Source organism: Vanacampus margaritifer, chromosome 3, assembly GCF_051991255.1.
Source record: "Vanacampus margaritifer isolate UIUO_Vmar chromosome 3, RoL_Vmar_1.0, whole genome shotgun sequence".
In the NCBI taxonomy this organism is placed as follows: Eukaryota; Metazoa; Chordata; class Actinopteri; order Syngnathiformes; family Syngnathidae; genus Vanacampus; species Vanacampus margaritifer.
Genome location: NC_135434.1, coordinates 20,387,477 through 20,402,606, shown reverse-complemented (window position 1 = coordinate 20,402,606; position 15,130 = coordinate 20,387,477). Strand labels below are relative to the sequence as shown.

The 15,130-nt window shown below is 36.2% G+C and overlaps 3 protein-coding genes across 5 annotated transcripts; 2 read left to right on the top strand and 1 right to left on the bottom strand.

Moving 5' to 3' along the window:
* Positions 1–4,847: 4,847 nt before the first annotated feature.
* Positions 4,848–6,636, bottom strand: LOC144049488 (C-type lectin domain family 4 member E-like). Of its 2 annotated transcripts, XM_077562459.1 has the most exons (8): positions 6,552–6,636; positions 6,266–6,346; positions 6,104–6,187; positions 5,947–6,015; positions 5,819–5,866; positions 5,369–5,508; positions 5,172–5,287; positions 4,848–5,098 (listed from the first exon to the last, which is right to left on the bottom strand). In XM_077562459.1, exons 1-8 carry the CDS (start codon positions 6,553–6,555, stop codon positions 4,945–4,947), a joined length of 696 nt encoding a protein of 231 aa, XP_077418585.1. In that variant the 5' UTR covers positions 6,556–6,636; the 3' UTR covers positions 4,848–4,944. The 2 variants fall into 2 exon arrangements, with proteins under 2 accessions (XP_077418585.1, XP_077418586.1); XM_077562460.1 differs by lacking the exon at positions 6,266–6,346 and having other exon boundaries at positions 6,552–6,632.
* Positions 6,637–7,182: 546 nt separating this feature from the next.
* Positions 7,183–9,464, top strand: cox6a1 (cytochrome c oxidase subunit 6A1). Its single transcript, XM_077562461.1, has 3 exons — positions 7,183–7,326; positions 8,962–9,104; positions 9,183–9,464. The coding sequence occupies exons 1-3, from the start codon at positions 7,221–7,223 to the stop codon at positions 9,270–9,272; spliced, it is 339 nt and encodes a 112-aa protein (XP_077418587.1). The 5' UTR covers positions 7,183–7,220; the 3' UTR covers positions 9,273–9,464.
* Positions 9,465–12,756: 3,292 nt separating this feature from the next.
* LOC144049164 (uncharacterized) lies at positions 12,757–14,664 on the top strand. 2 transcript variants are annotated; one of them, XM_077561850.1, is made up of 5 exons: positions 12,757–13,102; positions 13,311–13,374; positions 13,445–13,530; positions 13,599–13,667; positions 13,739–14,664. In XM_077561850.1, exons 1-5 carry the CDS (start codon positions 13,082–13,084, stop codon positions 13,874–13,876), a joined length of 378 nt encoding a protein of 125 aa, XP_077417976.1. In that variant the 5' UTR covers positions 12,757–13,081; the 3' UTR covers positions 13,877–14,664. The 2 variants fall into 2 exon arrangements, with proteins under 2 accessions (XP_077417976.1, XP_077417975.1); XM_077561849.1 differs by having other exon boundaries at positions 12,758–13,102; positions 13,306–13,374; positions 13,739–14,649.
* Positions 14,665–15,130: the final 466 nt, after the last annotated feature.

The following is a 15,130-nucleotide window of genomic DNA, read 5'->3' as shown; positions in this document are numbered from 1 at the left end:
CCCAAAATACACCAGGTGGCGCCATAGGCTAATAAATGAATTTGCTTGTGCAAAGCCCGCAGCAGATTGGTCAAAATGAATGTGATAAAAACGGTTGGAATTACAAAAAAGTTTAGTGTTGATGTGTCTGAGCTCACTTTCAGTCTATTTTGGCATGCATATTTGCAGGTGTGCACAAGAAAATGCAAAGGTACCGTCCACAGATGCAAAAAAAAAATGCACTTGTTTATTGTTATTGTTTGAATTTCAACGCTTACTGGTTGAGTGTTTGAATTTCTTTACTCTTATTGGTTCTGGGCATTTTTGAGGTCGTTGTTCTCGCTATGATCACTACTTTGCATTTCTTTCAACACAACTGGTAGAGAAAATGGTGAGAAGAATGGAGAGAAAAATGGGATTGAAGGACGCGATTCAGCTCGTTTTAGAAAGTTCTGATTCCGAAGAAGAATTTAAGTCGGACGTTAGTTCGGAGAGCTCGGAAGAGGTTACATAGTCTCCTCTTGGACTTTGGATGCCGGAGGAGGAAGAGGATGGTGACGAAGATTACGACGATGAGCATGACGAGGAGTAGAAAGTGGACTCAGATGATAGCGGAGGTGAGAGCGAGGAGGAGGGGGGCCGAGATGAACACGACGGGGAGACAGAGGATGATGACAATGACGATCAGGGTGAACAAAATAGTGAGTGGCTCTCAAAAAATAAAAAAATATTATGGTCTCCTATCCACGAAGTGATCAGACATTATGTCCCCCCTTCCATTCCTAATCCCGGGCCAACACTCTACGCAGTTGCCAGAATCAGCAGCCCTGAAACTGCGTTTGATTTATTTTTCAATTAGGACATCATCCAGCGAATTTTGGACATGACAAACCTCCATGGGCTCAGGTCAGTCACTTCTTGGAGCACACTGACTGTCAGCGAGCTGCGTGCTTACTTGGGGCTGCTGATTCTGGCAGGGTTATACAAATCCAAGCATGAGGCAACGATCAGTTTATGGGACAAAGATAGCGGACGGTCCATATTTTCAAAAACTATGGCCCATGGACGCTTCTACCAAATCAACTGGACAATTAGGTTTGATGACAGACTCCTCAGGCCACATACTCCTGCCGCCGGCGGGCACAGAGGTGGCCCATGTGTGTTTTCTATCACATGCTGGACATGTCTTGCTTCAATGCATTTGTGCTTTTTACCGTGATTTACCCTGAATGGAAACAGAAGAAAAGCTACAGGCGGCGGCTCTTCCTTGAGGAGCTAGGCAAGGCTCTAATTTGGCCTAAAATTTTGAAAAAGGAAGCAAAGCCTTCTGCCGAAGGCTTGGTGGAGCAGGCGGAGCAGCATGCTGGACCCCTATCTAAGCGCCAACAATGTGGCCTTTGCACAAAGCCACTTCGGGCTTCAAACGTTTGCGCAAAATGTGGAATTTACGTTTGCAAAAAACACATCAAGCCCCATTGCATGAAATGTTAAATGAAAAAAAAAAGTAGTTCTGGTGTTTAGTGAGTAGTAGTTCTTCGTTTCAGTAACTGGTGTTTCATGTTCATGAATTCTGCATATTTGTTCTAAAGTGTTACTCATAAATACTGTCATCAAAATCAGTTATTGTGACTGACCTTATTGTTCTAAAGAAAAAAATTATCTTGTTACGACTTATTGACTTATTCAAGTAACTAATTATGTCATATGAAATATTTTACTTTGATTTATATATATCCATAATATATATATACAGCATAGTTAGTTTTGCTGTTAGCATAATAATGCTATTATTGTCCATTGGGGGCATTAAAAAATAAAAATAAACTATATATGTATGGATAGGTCTGATGCCACTGAACATTTTCAGCAGTTGAAAGTGAAAAAAATATTCATAAATGACTAAGTTATGTCACTTCAAAGGAAATGCCAGATTTCGGCAAAATTACAAGAACTTTGTTTTATTCAGAAAACTGCTATTGTGTGAAAACTGGGCATGCATAAAAAATTCTATTGTAATGACTTCTGGGCTTGTTTGAGCCTCTAACTATTTCATATGAAATATTCAAATTTGTCTTTTATTTTATATATATTTACAGCATAGTTAGTCTTGCTATTAGCATAATACTGCTATTATTGTCCATAGGGGGCATTAAAAAAATTTAATAAAATAAAAACTATATATGTATAGATAGGTCTGATCCCACTGAACATTTTGAGCGGTTGAAAGTGAAAAAAATATTCATAAATGACTAAGTTATGTCACTTCAGAGGAAATGCCAGATTTTGGCAAAATTACAAGAACTTTGTTTTATTCAGAAAACTGCCATTGTGTGAAAACTGGGCATGCATAAAAAATGATATTGTTATGACTTATGGACTTATTCAAGCCTCTAAATATGTCATATAAAATATTCAAATTAGTCTTTTATTTTATATATATATACAGCATAGTTAGTCTTGCTATTAGCATAAGACTGCTATTATTGTCCATAGGGGGCATTAAAAAAATAAAATAAAATAAAAACTATATACAGTATGTATAGATAGGTCTGATGCCACTGAACATTTTGAGCGGTTGAAAGTGAAAAAAATATTCATAAATGACTAAGTTATGTCACTTCAAAGGAAATGCCAGATTTTGGCAAAATCACAAGAACTTTGTTTTATTCAGAAAACTGCCATTGTGTGAAAACTGGACATGGATAAAAAATTCTATTGTTATGACTTATGGACTTATTCAAGCCTCTAAATATGTCAAATGAAATATTCAAATTAGAACTTTATTTTACATATATATACAGCATAGTTAATTTTGCTGTTCGCATAATACTGCTATTATTGTCCATAGAGGGCATTAAAAAAAATTTTTTTTTTTAAAGCTATATACTGTATGTATAGATAGGTCTGATGCCAGTGAACATTTTGAGCGGTTGAAAGTGAAAAAAATATTCATAAATGACGATGTTATCACACTTCAAAGGAAATGCCAGATTTTGGCACAAATTACAAGAACTTAATCAAGCTATAATAACGCCCAGGGGTTAAGTCCTTGTAGGTTCATTCTCCTTGTCATGTATTGTTTGTTTGTTGTCTCCAGTTAAGTGTATAGTTTGTATCCCTGTGTTTGTTTCTACTTAGAATCTTGTTTTTTGGACTTCCATTATATGCCGTTTTAGTTCTTGTTAAATGAAATTAGCTTTATAAAAAATCCTCGCCGCCTTGCTTCCCTGCTTTTGGATCCTCAACCCCATCAGTAGGCTACCTGACATATGTAACTTTTAATATTTTGTCCAGAATGAATTTAATAACGTCATTAGTTTTCTTGTAAATTAATAACTTTATAAACAAATTTTTCCACTTGCTGTCGACTGAAGATGACATCACCTGTGCTGAGGAAGTAGGTAACGACCAATCACGGCTCACCTGTTTTCTTGGTTTGGTGAGCAAACTGAGCCATGATTGGTCGTTACCTACCTCCTCAGCACAGGTTATGACATCTTAAGTCTACAGCAGGGGGAAAAATAAGTATTTAAATGTTAAAAGTTACCAAATTCATCCTGGACAAAATATTAACTTTTTGCTGCTGAAAATAGCTCAATGAGTCAAGTATCCCTTTAAGTGTCTGTGTGTCAAACTATCACTTCCAAAAGCTGATATACAGTAACTTAACTCATTCACTGCCATTGACGGCTCTAGACGTCAAAAATTCATTTGAACTATTTCTATTAGTTAAACATTTTTTTCCCACTTTTGTTAACAAGAGTGTGAAAACCTAGATTTTTTTATTATACATTTAGAACAGATATAACATTTGTGATTAATCGTGAGTTAACTAGTGAAGTCATGCGATTAATTACAATTAAAATTTTAATCGCCTGACGCCCCTAATTTTTTATAATCTTTTCTTCTTCTTTTTTTTAAATCGCATCAGGTGAATAACATTTTTCATTGTAATTAATCACATGACTTCAATAATTAACTTACGATTAATCACAATTTTTTTATATCTGTTCTAAATGTACAATATATATGTTTTAGGTTTTCATACTCTTATTAACAAAAGTGGAAGAAGTGGAAAACCAATATAAATAGTTTAAATGAATTTTTGACATAGATCATTCTATATTCTTCTTTTTTGCTGTTCCTGTTGTTGTAATAGACAAGTGTTCCAACAATTTTGTCCTTTATCGTTAATAGCAGGGTGGACCAAACGGATCTCGAAAGATCATGAGGTCCATGTTGGTCTCAGTGACTGCAGTCTCACATATAGTCGCACAATCTACTGTACAAAGAAATTATTTTATCAATTTAAAAAATAAATAAAAACAAAGCGGTTGCTATATGTGCCTCTCACGTGAAAGGTCCTGGTTTTGGAGCTTGGCTCAGTCCAGTCCATCAGTGTGACATTTAGTCACCCTCTTAGAATAATTGCCTATGTCATTTTTTTTTGGTAAAAAATATTTTTTGTTTAATTCATCTCCTCATGATGCAAATGGTTCCATTTTTTGTGTTTCCTGGAAAATCTGATAAAATGACTTGGACGATTATTTTAAGAAGGCGTCGATTTGCATGTTCGCATAGCTTCCTCAAATTTATTGAAGACTCTAATTAATGGCCATAGGTATGTGAATGTGAATGCTTGTTTGCACTGCCACTGGCCTGGGCCCTTGCCCAAAGTCACCTTGGCTCCAGCTCACCTGTTACCCTTACAGTGTAGAAATTGGATGGATGCTGACTCACAGCAGTTTTTATTTTAGTCATTAGGCTATATGAGAAAATTATAGATTATAAAATGTCTTTGTAGTTTTATGTAATATAAAGACACTTGTGTTGTCTTATCACTTTCATAGCTCATTTGAAACACTGGACACACAAAATGTTTTATTTATTATTATTTTTGTACTTGAAAACCTCTACAAACAAAATATACTCTTCTTTGGGCTGTCATATTGTAAGAAGACGGACTCATATGCCTATTTCACATATAAAGTTGTATGATATATTGCAGTCAGCGTCATTCCAGCGTCTGCGTTTGCGTACGCCGGTAGCATGAAGCTGCCCGCAGTCCTCACCGTTTTTTCTGAAGGCCCAATTGTCAGGCTGATCTACATCCCAGAACCTAAGAACACAAGCAGAAAGCAAAATTTACTAGCATGTGCTTTTAAGGAATAGCCTTTGCAACTGACACTTACTTTGGGGTTATAGTGTAGTCCGTTCCGTCGACCCAACTCCACTCGCCCTCGTGTTTTCGTTCCACTAGTCCAATCCAGTATTCATTTGTGATTTCAGAAATTTCTGAAAGATAATCCTAAACAATACTAGGTTATTGTGATTGTTTCATAATTCTGTTTACGCTGTGCTGGATGAAAGAGCTGAACATGAAGCTCACCAGTTCCTCCACACCGTTCACAACCACCAGATGTGCTTCATGTGAAAGGCACAGCTGCTCAGCTTTACTCCAGGTGGCCAAGGTGGTAGACAACACGTAGCAGCTGGTTTGGAAAGAGACCCATCCTTCCTTACATCTTCCTGGTTTGATATGGAGTAATACGGTCAAACATTGATAACTGGGAAATAACTACTATGTGTGGCAAATATGGCAGTTCCTAAGTTATGATAAGCGGTTCAGATATTGGATGGATGGATGTTTATTGTGTCTTCACGATTATGTCATTTTTGAGGTCTTCATTTTGGATAATTGAATTTCATTTTTGACCAGTCCAGGTTGTAGTTTGCCTTTTGACCTAGGTCAGCTTGCCAAAAGGCTTCAGGACCCTGAACAGGGTAAGCCGTACAAAAAATGGATGGATATATGTTATTGAGAAACCTTAATGTTTACCTCTAACTGGGACACGTTTTTCCAAATGAACATCTTGTATCCTGTCACCTTCAATTGTGAAGTAAAAAAAAAAAAGTTACTTACAGTATTGCTACATCCTATCTTATGTCCGTCTTTACTTTCCTTACCCGAGGCTCGCTGGCTGAGTCTTTCAAGATGAAGTTTGACGTCAGTGATTTCTGTGTTTAACTGCGTGACTTTAAGCAGATGCAAACATAATAAGACATTTCTTAATATCAGAATTTGCCAGAATATTATTGAAGGTCAATTACTTTAAATACATACATTTGATCCCAGTTACCATCAGTTGAATTACAAGCAGGACAACAAGGATGCCGTAGAGAGCATACAACAATATCCTCCTCATACCTATAAATGACAAATGTCATGTTTATAGAACAGAGAGACCTCTGCAATAATCCAATCATGACTTGAGATGTATTGTACCTTTCTGCAAAGTCACATTCTGATCTGTAAACTCAAATCTCTCAGAGGTTGACTCAAACTGGTTATACCGAGCTTCCATCACTTGAAAAACATTCATGTTCATTTTCATGGGCATGTTCACAATTATCACAAAATGCTCAGTTTTAACTTGTTAATTAGCGGAAAGGATCATTAATATAGCAACAATTCATGGTAAGAATAATGAACATATGGGCTTTTTTATTCTTTATGAAAATAACACTAAATATTTTTTCCAAACATATAACACATATGTTTATGTACTTACCCATGAGAAGTGTGTGGGTTCCACCCCCTCGCCCACAAATAATGGTCAAACAGAAAATGTACTATTGTACAGCATTTGAGGTTGGACTCTGACCATGGACTGACAGAAAGGCCTCCCCTTTAAATAAAGCCAACTAGTATCGATCTGCTTGTGTCACTGGGACCTGTGACATACAGAGACAGAAACATTAAGAATGCTCTTATGAATTTATTTTATTGTATAACTTTTGTATTTTGTTTTAAATAAGCACAAGCTCCAATTCCACGTTTCAGTCCAGTAGATGGCGGTAGCTGGTTTGCAAAAGCCAATTATATCAAAGAATAATCATTTAAACATAGCAATTGTGATAAATCATTCCTCAAATCCATTTATTTATTTGAAAGGGTTTAAACCCTCTCTGACAAACAAAAAAAACAAAACACAGTAATTCAGAATTGGTTGCGTTGTGATTTGTCAGCCCCTCTTTTACATAAACAATTTAACATAAATTTCAATGTAAAAAAACAGAACATCTCAGACTACAAAAATAATCAACATTGATTCAAAATGACATAAAACAAAAAATAAATAGTAATGTAAAAGGGCGGTACAAAAAAGGAGTTCCCGTCACGTGACCGTTCGTCCTAACGTTCTTCCGGTCTGTCTCGAGTCGAGTTATTTGAAACGAAGATGGCGTCCCTGGGACGACTGACTCAAGCCTTGCTGAGGTCTTATTTGACTCAGACCCGTCGCCCGTTTTCTGCTGCTGCTAGTGGTGGTCATGGCAAGAGTTCCGGTAAGTGTCACAATTGATTGAAGACTACACGTTGATTTAATGTCATTCACTTTTTTTGCGAGAAAGGGGCTGCGATTTCACAGTGACCTTGTTGCTTTGGCGTCAGCTATGTTAACACTAGCATTAGCCTGGTATCCTTGACTCAATAACATGCAGGACAAATTACGCGAAGACGTAAATATGTGATCCATAGTACTGTAGTCACCCGTTGAAATAACCAACGACTGAATTCGTCTATTAAACTAGGATGACCAAATACAATGTTTTGCTGCACGTTATCTGTAAGTAACTGTAGACATTACTATGTGCAATGGCAGCTTTATTCACGTGTACGCTACAATACTGTGTCCAATAATGGCGTACAGAACAATCTTTTGTCTCAAAAACATTCAAATAATATCAAAGATTTCAATGACTTTGTATAGCCATGTGTGTAAAGATTTCAGATTAATTGATTTACATGAAGCCATCATTATTAGACGAGATTATTCCAGTAACTGTTGTTGACAAATGATAAATTACGACTCTTTGAAAGCAGTGAAAATGCATTCATTTCTGGGCAACGAAATTTTAGGTGTGAGCGTTTTTGTCAAATCCAAGGTTCAGACTTCCATAATATTTTTAATCGTTATGCTTTTTTTTTTTTTCCAAAAGAAACAGACACAATTTAACAATAATAATTATTTAGAATTAATTAGCTAATGAAGTAATACCAGTCACTATGCAAACCAATAGATAACTCTTGGTGTAATAAAAGTCATCATACTTTTGAAAACGGCAATGAGTATTAAATTGAAATTTTAACAGAAAATAATCTTGAAGCCTTCTTTTAGTAAAATAATATAATGTTAAGCAGGTCATGTAAACAAATTGTAAAGTAATAGGATGTAGTAAAATACAGCAAATAAAAGAATGACTTGTACATCATTTATATATATATATATATATATATATATATATATATATATATATATATATATATATATATATATATATATATATATATATATATATATATATATATATATATATTATTTTTTGAGACTTGAGAATGAACAAATAGGTTGTTGATATACACCGTAAGGAACAAACACGGTTAGGAGGCATTTGTTGTAAATTCAAGAAAATAGCATAGGACGTATTGTACAGAAAGAACAATTAGTTGACTTGAATATTCAAATAATTAAAATAATAGCAAAGATAGGATGTGGGTAGTGAGTGAAATAAATAGATAATCATAATACACTCAGTCGTGTCTTATATTGATTAGACTTCCCTGTTGTGACATCAATTTAAATCTGTTTAAATCTGCTCCTAACCGTCACATTCAAAAGGGAAAATTCAATATTTGCTCGAGTGGACTTTTTTTAGGGCGTTGAAATTCTTAAAACTTATCTTCCAAAATCCTGCAGATGCCATTATGTTAAATAAAGACACAATGATGCATTTTTTAAATAAAGTTATATAAGTGTAATGTTTTGATTAGTCATGTTAATTTTGAATGTCTACATTGGTCCTAAAATCCATTTTAAAATAACGGCACATAGCACCGTCCATCAATATCTTTTTTTCCAACACACCTTGTTTGCATGTAAAATTTCTCTCTTGTTTGATCCTGATTTTCCATCTCTCCAGCGAGGACATGGGAGATACTCTCCTATGTGGTTGCCCTGCCTGGCATTGCAGTGTGCATGTTAAACGTGTACCTGAAGCAGCAACAGCACAGCGAAGAACGGCCAGAGTTCATCCCTTACGCGCACCTCCGCATTCGGACAAAGGTTGGTCGAACATCATTTCGTTGGTTTTACTTGACTTGTCTTTCATGTCTCTGAATGTTATTTTTTATTTGTAAACAGCGATTTCCCTGGGGAGATGGCAACAAATCGCTGTTCCACAATCCCCACGTGAATGCCCTTCCTGATGGCTATGAGGATCACGATGAGTAGATCCTCTTTCCATAGCTCATAACTGGTGTAGGGACCAGTTTTCCCTCCATAGGTTTTTCTTTCCAAGACCACACCACTCTCTTTTAGAGTTTACTCCTCTGAACACGAGAGACCTGAGCCGGCAGTCCTTTTCTCTGTATTAAGCAAAATGTCACCTTAAATAACTGAAATAAAGTAACTTAATCACCCCTATTTTTGGACGTCATTTATTTTGTGTAGTTTGTGATGCAGTTTTAATGCATTGTTTATATAGATATATCAGTCTGCATTGTAAAGAGAATAGAATCTTTCATGGAATTGCATATCATCATGACCAGATAGAAAGCACGGCGGTTTCAAATGTGGATAAAAATCCAATGTACTATTAGTGTGGGATATGGACAGGGCTGGCCCCGTGAAAATAGCTGAAAAGAAAAAAAACAAACCAAAAGAACTCACTGGGGCACTTGCAAATCCACTGTATATCAGATACCAGCCATGCCAATGTGAGTGACGGATCGGACCATCAATGTAAGCTTGATGTCGAAATAGACTGATGGGTGATGTATGTGTCTGCTCAAACAATACAGAACACATTGCAGTAAATGGACCATTAAGCCTGGTCTAAATTTGGTACGTTTTCGGTGTAGGCATTAAGAAAGTATTTGCAGAAAGCAGCTAGTGGAGCAATGTGGAGAGTGCCCTCATTTTACAGTTTTTTACGATTGCTGAAGCACAAAATAGAAAACAGCGCTCGGACTTTAAACAAAATACACGCAAGTGCGCGCACAAGATGCAGAACATGTCCCATCGTGTAAAATGAATCACTCTTGTAAAAACTTAAACATGTATATAAACCATTTATGCTACCATATGAAATACACACGTTTCATAAGGTTTAATTCTGAACCAGTTACACACTGCTACGTTTAACTTTTTTTTTTTTAGCAGTTACATTAAGCGGTGTACATAAAGTGCAATGATAAAACGTATTAAAATAAACACAAGATCAAAGCTACACACAATTGAAAATAAGATTTCTCTGATATAACTGAAGTCAGTCAATATAAGCAAAACGTGTCCCAACACTAAGACAGAAAATAGACAAAAATACTGTAGGTACAGTATTACATTTTTTATATGTAAGTCAGTGCTTTGGAATTGCAAGGAAGTGACATGACATACTTCTGTGTCTAATGCATACAAGTGTGTTCAGTGTTTTGCAAATCACTGTGTTTATTGTTCTGCAAAAAGTGTGAGGCTCCTGACTGTGTTTATAGTGGTGAAAATCTGGTCCATTTTGCTTCCGTGTGAGGTGTTGATTATGTAATTTTTTGGTTTTTAGTATTAATGGTATCGGAGGGGGGGGTTCGGGGGGTAAATTAACAATGGGCAGGCATCCAGGATTTTTCCTTTATTGGGATTTAAGGCAAAACTTCTCAATTAGTTTTTTTTTGTTACACTCCCCACCCTGTCAAAGGAAGAAAAAAATATTTTACGCCCCCCTGGCTCCCAATTCTCTACCATGACTATGATTTGACTATAAAATTGTTACAAGTACCCTTCTGCTGAGGAGCTAATACACTTTACCCTGAGGTCACGTGCGCATTGCGCGCCCCATGCAGTGTTTTTTTTTAATGCTTTATTTGACAAATTGAAATCACAAGCCAAACATGGCAAACATCATCACAGTACACAACAATCTCATAATAACAATAAAGGGAAAAAATATATATAATATAATTTAAATGAATAAATAATAAAGTAAAATAAAAAATATGCCAGGGGTCTTAAACTAAGAAATATTAAAAACACCAAAATGAGAACACAAATTTAAGGTCTTGGAAGTAGAGATGGACCATAAATATGCATCCATCTTTTTCAAAAACAGAAAAAAAATAGGTTTCGACTTTACACATTTACATTTATGAATATAAAACTTAAAGCAAGATAAATTAAAAGATTAATCAAATAATATTATTTTTCAAATAAATTGTCATGGTTCAAAAATCCAAACAAAACATTCAGTAAGGAAAGCTCAAAATTACAAAAGATATTGTCCAAAATAAATTTGAAAATGTCTTGCAGATGCACAAGAGTCTCTGATTGGGAGCCACAGAAGGAGCAGTTCAGATCCATATCATAACCTAATTTTACAAAAAAAGGAAAACAACGATGAATAATTTTGAAAGACACTTCCTTTATCTTGTTCACTAAAAATAATTTTTGAGGCATGGTCCACATTTTTTTCCAACATAAATTCTTTACACGACAGTTCCAGTATGATATTGCAGGTGACACAGACACAATATCAGCTTGGAAAAGAGCACGGATTTTGCGATTGTTTTTATGACAGGAAGGATTGAAACATAATCTACCAATTGGTGATTCAGTGATATCAGCAATAGGAGTGTCAGCTACAACAGCAATGTGACCCCTGTACAGCATTAATACACCAGAAGTAATAGCATCAAAACCTACAGCAAATTGTTTAGGCATCACAGGCATCAGAAAGTGTAGAAGAATTATATGTAATTGATTCACCCAGATGATTTTATGATCAAACCAAGTATTTAAAAAAAATACTTGGTTATTCCAAATAGAGTAGCGGTGTGGTGAAAAGTTATGCTTCTAGAAGCAATGCCTGCTTGTGGAAGTTAGATAAGCGAATGGGGATCCATTCAATTTTATAATTACATGACAACAGAAATCTTAATCCACCAATTTGGGAAAAAACATAGTTCGAAATACATTTCCAAATTGAGTCAGGATTATTCAGAAAATACCTAATCCAGTTAATTTTAAATGTATTATTTAAGGAGTCAAATTTTAAGAAGTTAAATCCCCCTTTGTCATACCTATTCATAATCACAGATTTTTTTTTGTTTCAGTTTTATTCTTCCATAAAAAATTGAAAAGCATCTGGTCTATGTCTTTAATGGTCTTATTATCTGCATACAATGAAAGGGTATGCATGTTTACTGTTGACACATTTCACTTCCGCCTACGTCAACGGTATGATGACAAAGAAGCTACGGCAGTCTGGGAGGAACATAAACAACAAATCTCACAAAAAACACTATGCAGACAGTATTAAAAGTAACAACATAAGGAAGTGGTTCACGACATGACTGTTGAAGCAGAGTTAACTCATTATATTTGCCTCTTAGATTATGTAAACTGGATTCATCGTGCTTTTAGTTAAACTGGTAGTTTCCAGTTTGTGCTGTATAGTTCCTGGGTTGATGCTTTGCTTTGTCCATTGTTAAAAGAGGATGCTTATACACATGACGTCGTTAGCATCACTGATACTAAAACGAGGCGCGTTTGGCTCGCTCACATACTCAAACAGGTAGGCATAGGGAGTAGCACTAGGCACATGAGATGAGGAGCTGCAAATTAAAAAAGGTGGAATTTTTCGTAATGGCTTCCTCTGGGGGTGGAAGCGGAGGGCACATATGTAATGATGATTGGCTAAAGGTTGCGTACAATATCATGGTAAACCAATCATGTGCGAGAGTTCAGCGAGGGAGGGTCTTGCCACAAACCACAACGCGCGGCAAAGTTGGCAAACAGCCACACATTACATTTTAGCATCATGGAGTTTGAGAATCAGCGTGTCGATGTAAGACTGGCTTTTTATGGATGGAAATACAGACACTACTTCAAAATCCTTGAGTGTAAAGGCAAGAACATACGTGTGAAGTGTACGCTATGCCCCGGAGACAAATGTTTGTCCACATCCGCTGTAAGTAACTCGAATCTTTTGAAGCATCTAAAAGCTGTACACTCCAAGCTAACTCTAAGAAGCTCAAGAAGAAACGCCGTTGATGGTGGCGACTGCGAGCCAGGTAAGACTCCCTCTTTCATACGCTCTCCCCATTTCGCCCCACAACACACGTTTCTCACTCGCTAGCTAACAAGTCAACACAAGTTTTACGATGTTCAACGTATGCGGATGGTTCATTAATGAATTAATTCATCTTTAGGCTCTAATGTTGGATTTGTCCAAATGCTGGTGTTTGTTGCTAAACTGCTTACATTTGCTTTGAAGAAAAGGTCGTACCTGGAGGACCTTGTTTTGGGATCATTAATGGTTCTTCTGACAGTTCTTCTGTTAATGGTAAGTCTGATTGCATATTACATCTCTGCAGTTATTTCATCAACTAAACTCTACCATATCTTCTCTGCAGTGCCCTTCCTGCCTGTAACCAAGACTGAACCAGAGAGCTCGAGTAGTGGTGAGACCGACGTTAGTGATGTTATTAATTTATCAGAGGTCAGTTGTTTTTTTTAAACTGGTATCTTTCTGGTGATTGGGCAGACTGTAACATACTTGTTTTATAGAAGGCGAAAAGGAGGAGCCATAGGGGGAACAGCTCATCACGTGCCTCATTTGTCCACAGAACTGAAGAGGTGAGGTCAGGTCGTCAACCGGTGATGATCACTAAGGATGATATCAATGTAAGTGCATGTTGTTTTTACAGGCGGAAGATTTAAGAACACTTTACTGCTCCTACCTCAAAAAAGAGATTGCGAGCCGTGATCAAGAGATGGCCTACAGAGCTCTGAAAATGAGGAAGTTGGAAAAGGAAATTTTACTACTAGATAAGCAGCTGATGTGACCAGGACTCTCTCTGGGTCATAACTACTGTAATGAAGTGTTCTGCTGTTAGTGTGAAATGTGTGTGTCTGCAAATACACATCCACATTTAAGGAAAACATTTGTATTTGATTATTTTTCAGGTTTTTTTAATGAGTGTTTTTTTTAAAAACATTGTTTTTAAAGTCTTGAGTGTGAAACAAGAGCGTCTTCATGTAGTCTGTCAACAATATTGGTGCCCTGTTGCTTTAAATATTGCTGCCGTCACGAATTGTGGGTAATATCTGTTCATAAAGGGTGGTCGAAAGTAACATTTGCTAAAGGTGGCTTAAAGTTTCCTACCTTTCCTAAGTATTTGTAGTATTCAAACAATCCTATCATTCAAGTACTTCCGGGTCATCTCGCTTGGCCACGATACGAAAGGAAGTTTCCTTGGCAAAAACAAGAATCTGAAGAAGCCCCAGGTAACATTTAGCTCAGCTTATTTTGGCATTCAACAAAACTGACGGGATGTTTACTTTATAGCACACAACTCAGTCAGGGTTTCAAGCAAACAAAGCGCAACACAGATGTAAATCCACTGTTAATTAAGATACTGTGAAGTACATTGTTAAAAAAGAAAAGAAAAAGAAATGCACATATTTTGTCAATATTTAAAAAGGCATTTTATTTTTGTCATACATCAGGTTAGGAAGTGCACAATCCTATGTGACCCCACCATTTAAGTTTCCCCATACCTGTTAGTCTGTTACAGATTTTTTTTTATATTTTTATCGATGAAATAAAGATTTCAACCTTTTGTGTATTTTTCCCCCTATTAATGCAGCAATCCTCAACCACTGCTGTAAGAGACCCGGTGTGCTGTGGGAAATTATTTAATTTTGCTTACAGTAAATGCTCAAAATATTATTATTTTTTTGTTGTTGAAAATGTCTATTCATCTCTAAACCAATTGACAGGCAGGACAATTAAATACTCCGCTAGATGACAGAAGGTACAATTAGCTTAGTATCCCATTTTTGACTTCATACAACATAGTAATTTACTTTGTGTAATAACTTTGTATTGAACTAAACAGGCCTGGTGAATAGTGATTAATGTGGTTGGCTTTCAGCCTCGGCTCAGTTGCTAACAGGAAGCATAACTGCCCTGTGATTGAAAACCCAAAATGGCTTTCAAAGGTCTGTAGAACATCACCTTCATCGATACCGATAAAAGAACACTTTTCTACTACATTAGGAAAATCTCATTGCGCACACCAAAAAAAGAAGAAGTT

Bases quoted from the DNA above. Each gene is read 5' to 3' on its own strand.
- LOC144049488 (XM_077562459.1), bottom strand. The intron at 6,188-6,265 runs GTACAATACATC...TGTCATTTATAG, and splicing joins GAATGTGACTTTGCAGAAAG to GTATGAGGAGGATATTGTTG. The intron at 6,016-6,103 runs GTATGTATTTAA...ATCTGCTTAAAG, and splicing joins GATGGTAACTGGGATCAAAT to TCACGCAGTTAAACACAGAA.
- LOC144049164 (XM_077561849.1), top strand. From the start codon at position 12,850: ATGGAGTTTGAGAATCAGCGTGTCGATGTAAGACTGGCTTTTTATGGA. The intron at 13,103-13,305 runs GTAAGACTCCCT...TTTGCTTTGAAG, and splicing joins TGGTGGCGACTGCGAGCCAG to AAAAGGTCGTACCTGGAGGA. The intron at 13,531-13,598 runs GTCAGTTGTTTT...CTTGTTTTATAG, and splicing joins ATGTTATTAATTTATCAGAG to AAGGCGAAAAGGAGGAGCCA.
- cox6a1 (XM_077562461.1), top strand. From the start codon at position 7,221: ATGGCGTCCCTGGGACGACTGACTCAAGCCTTGCTGAGGTCTTATTTG. The intron at 7,327-8,961 runs GTAAGTGTCACA...CCATCTCTCCAG, and splicing joins TGGTCATGGCAAGAGTTCCG to CGAGGACATGGGAGATACTC. The intron at 9,105-9,182 runs GTTGGTCGAACA...ATTTGTAAACAG, and splicing joins ACCTCCGCATTCGGACAAAG to CGATTTCCCTGGGGAGATGG.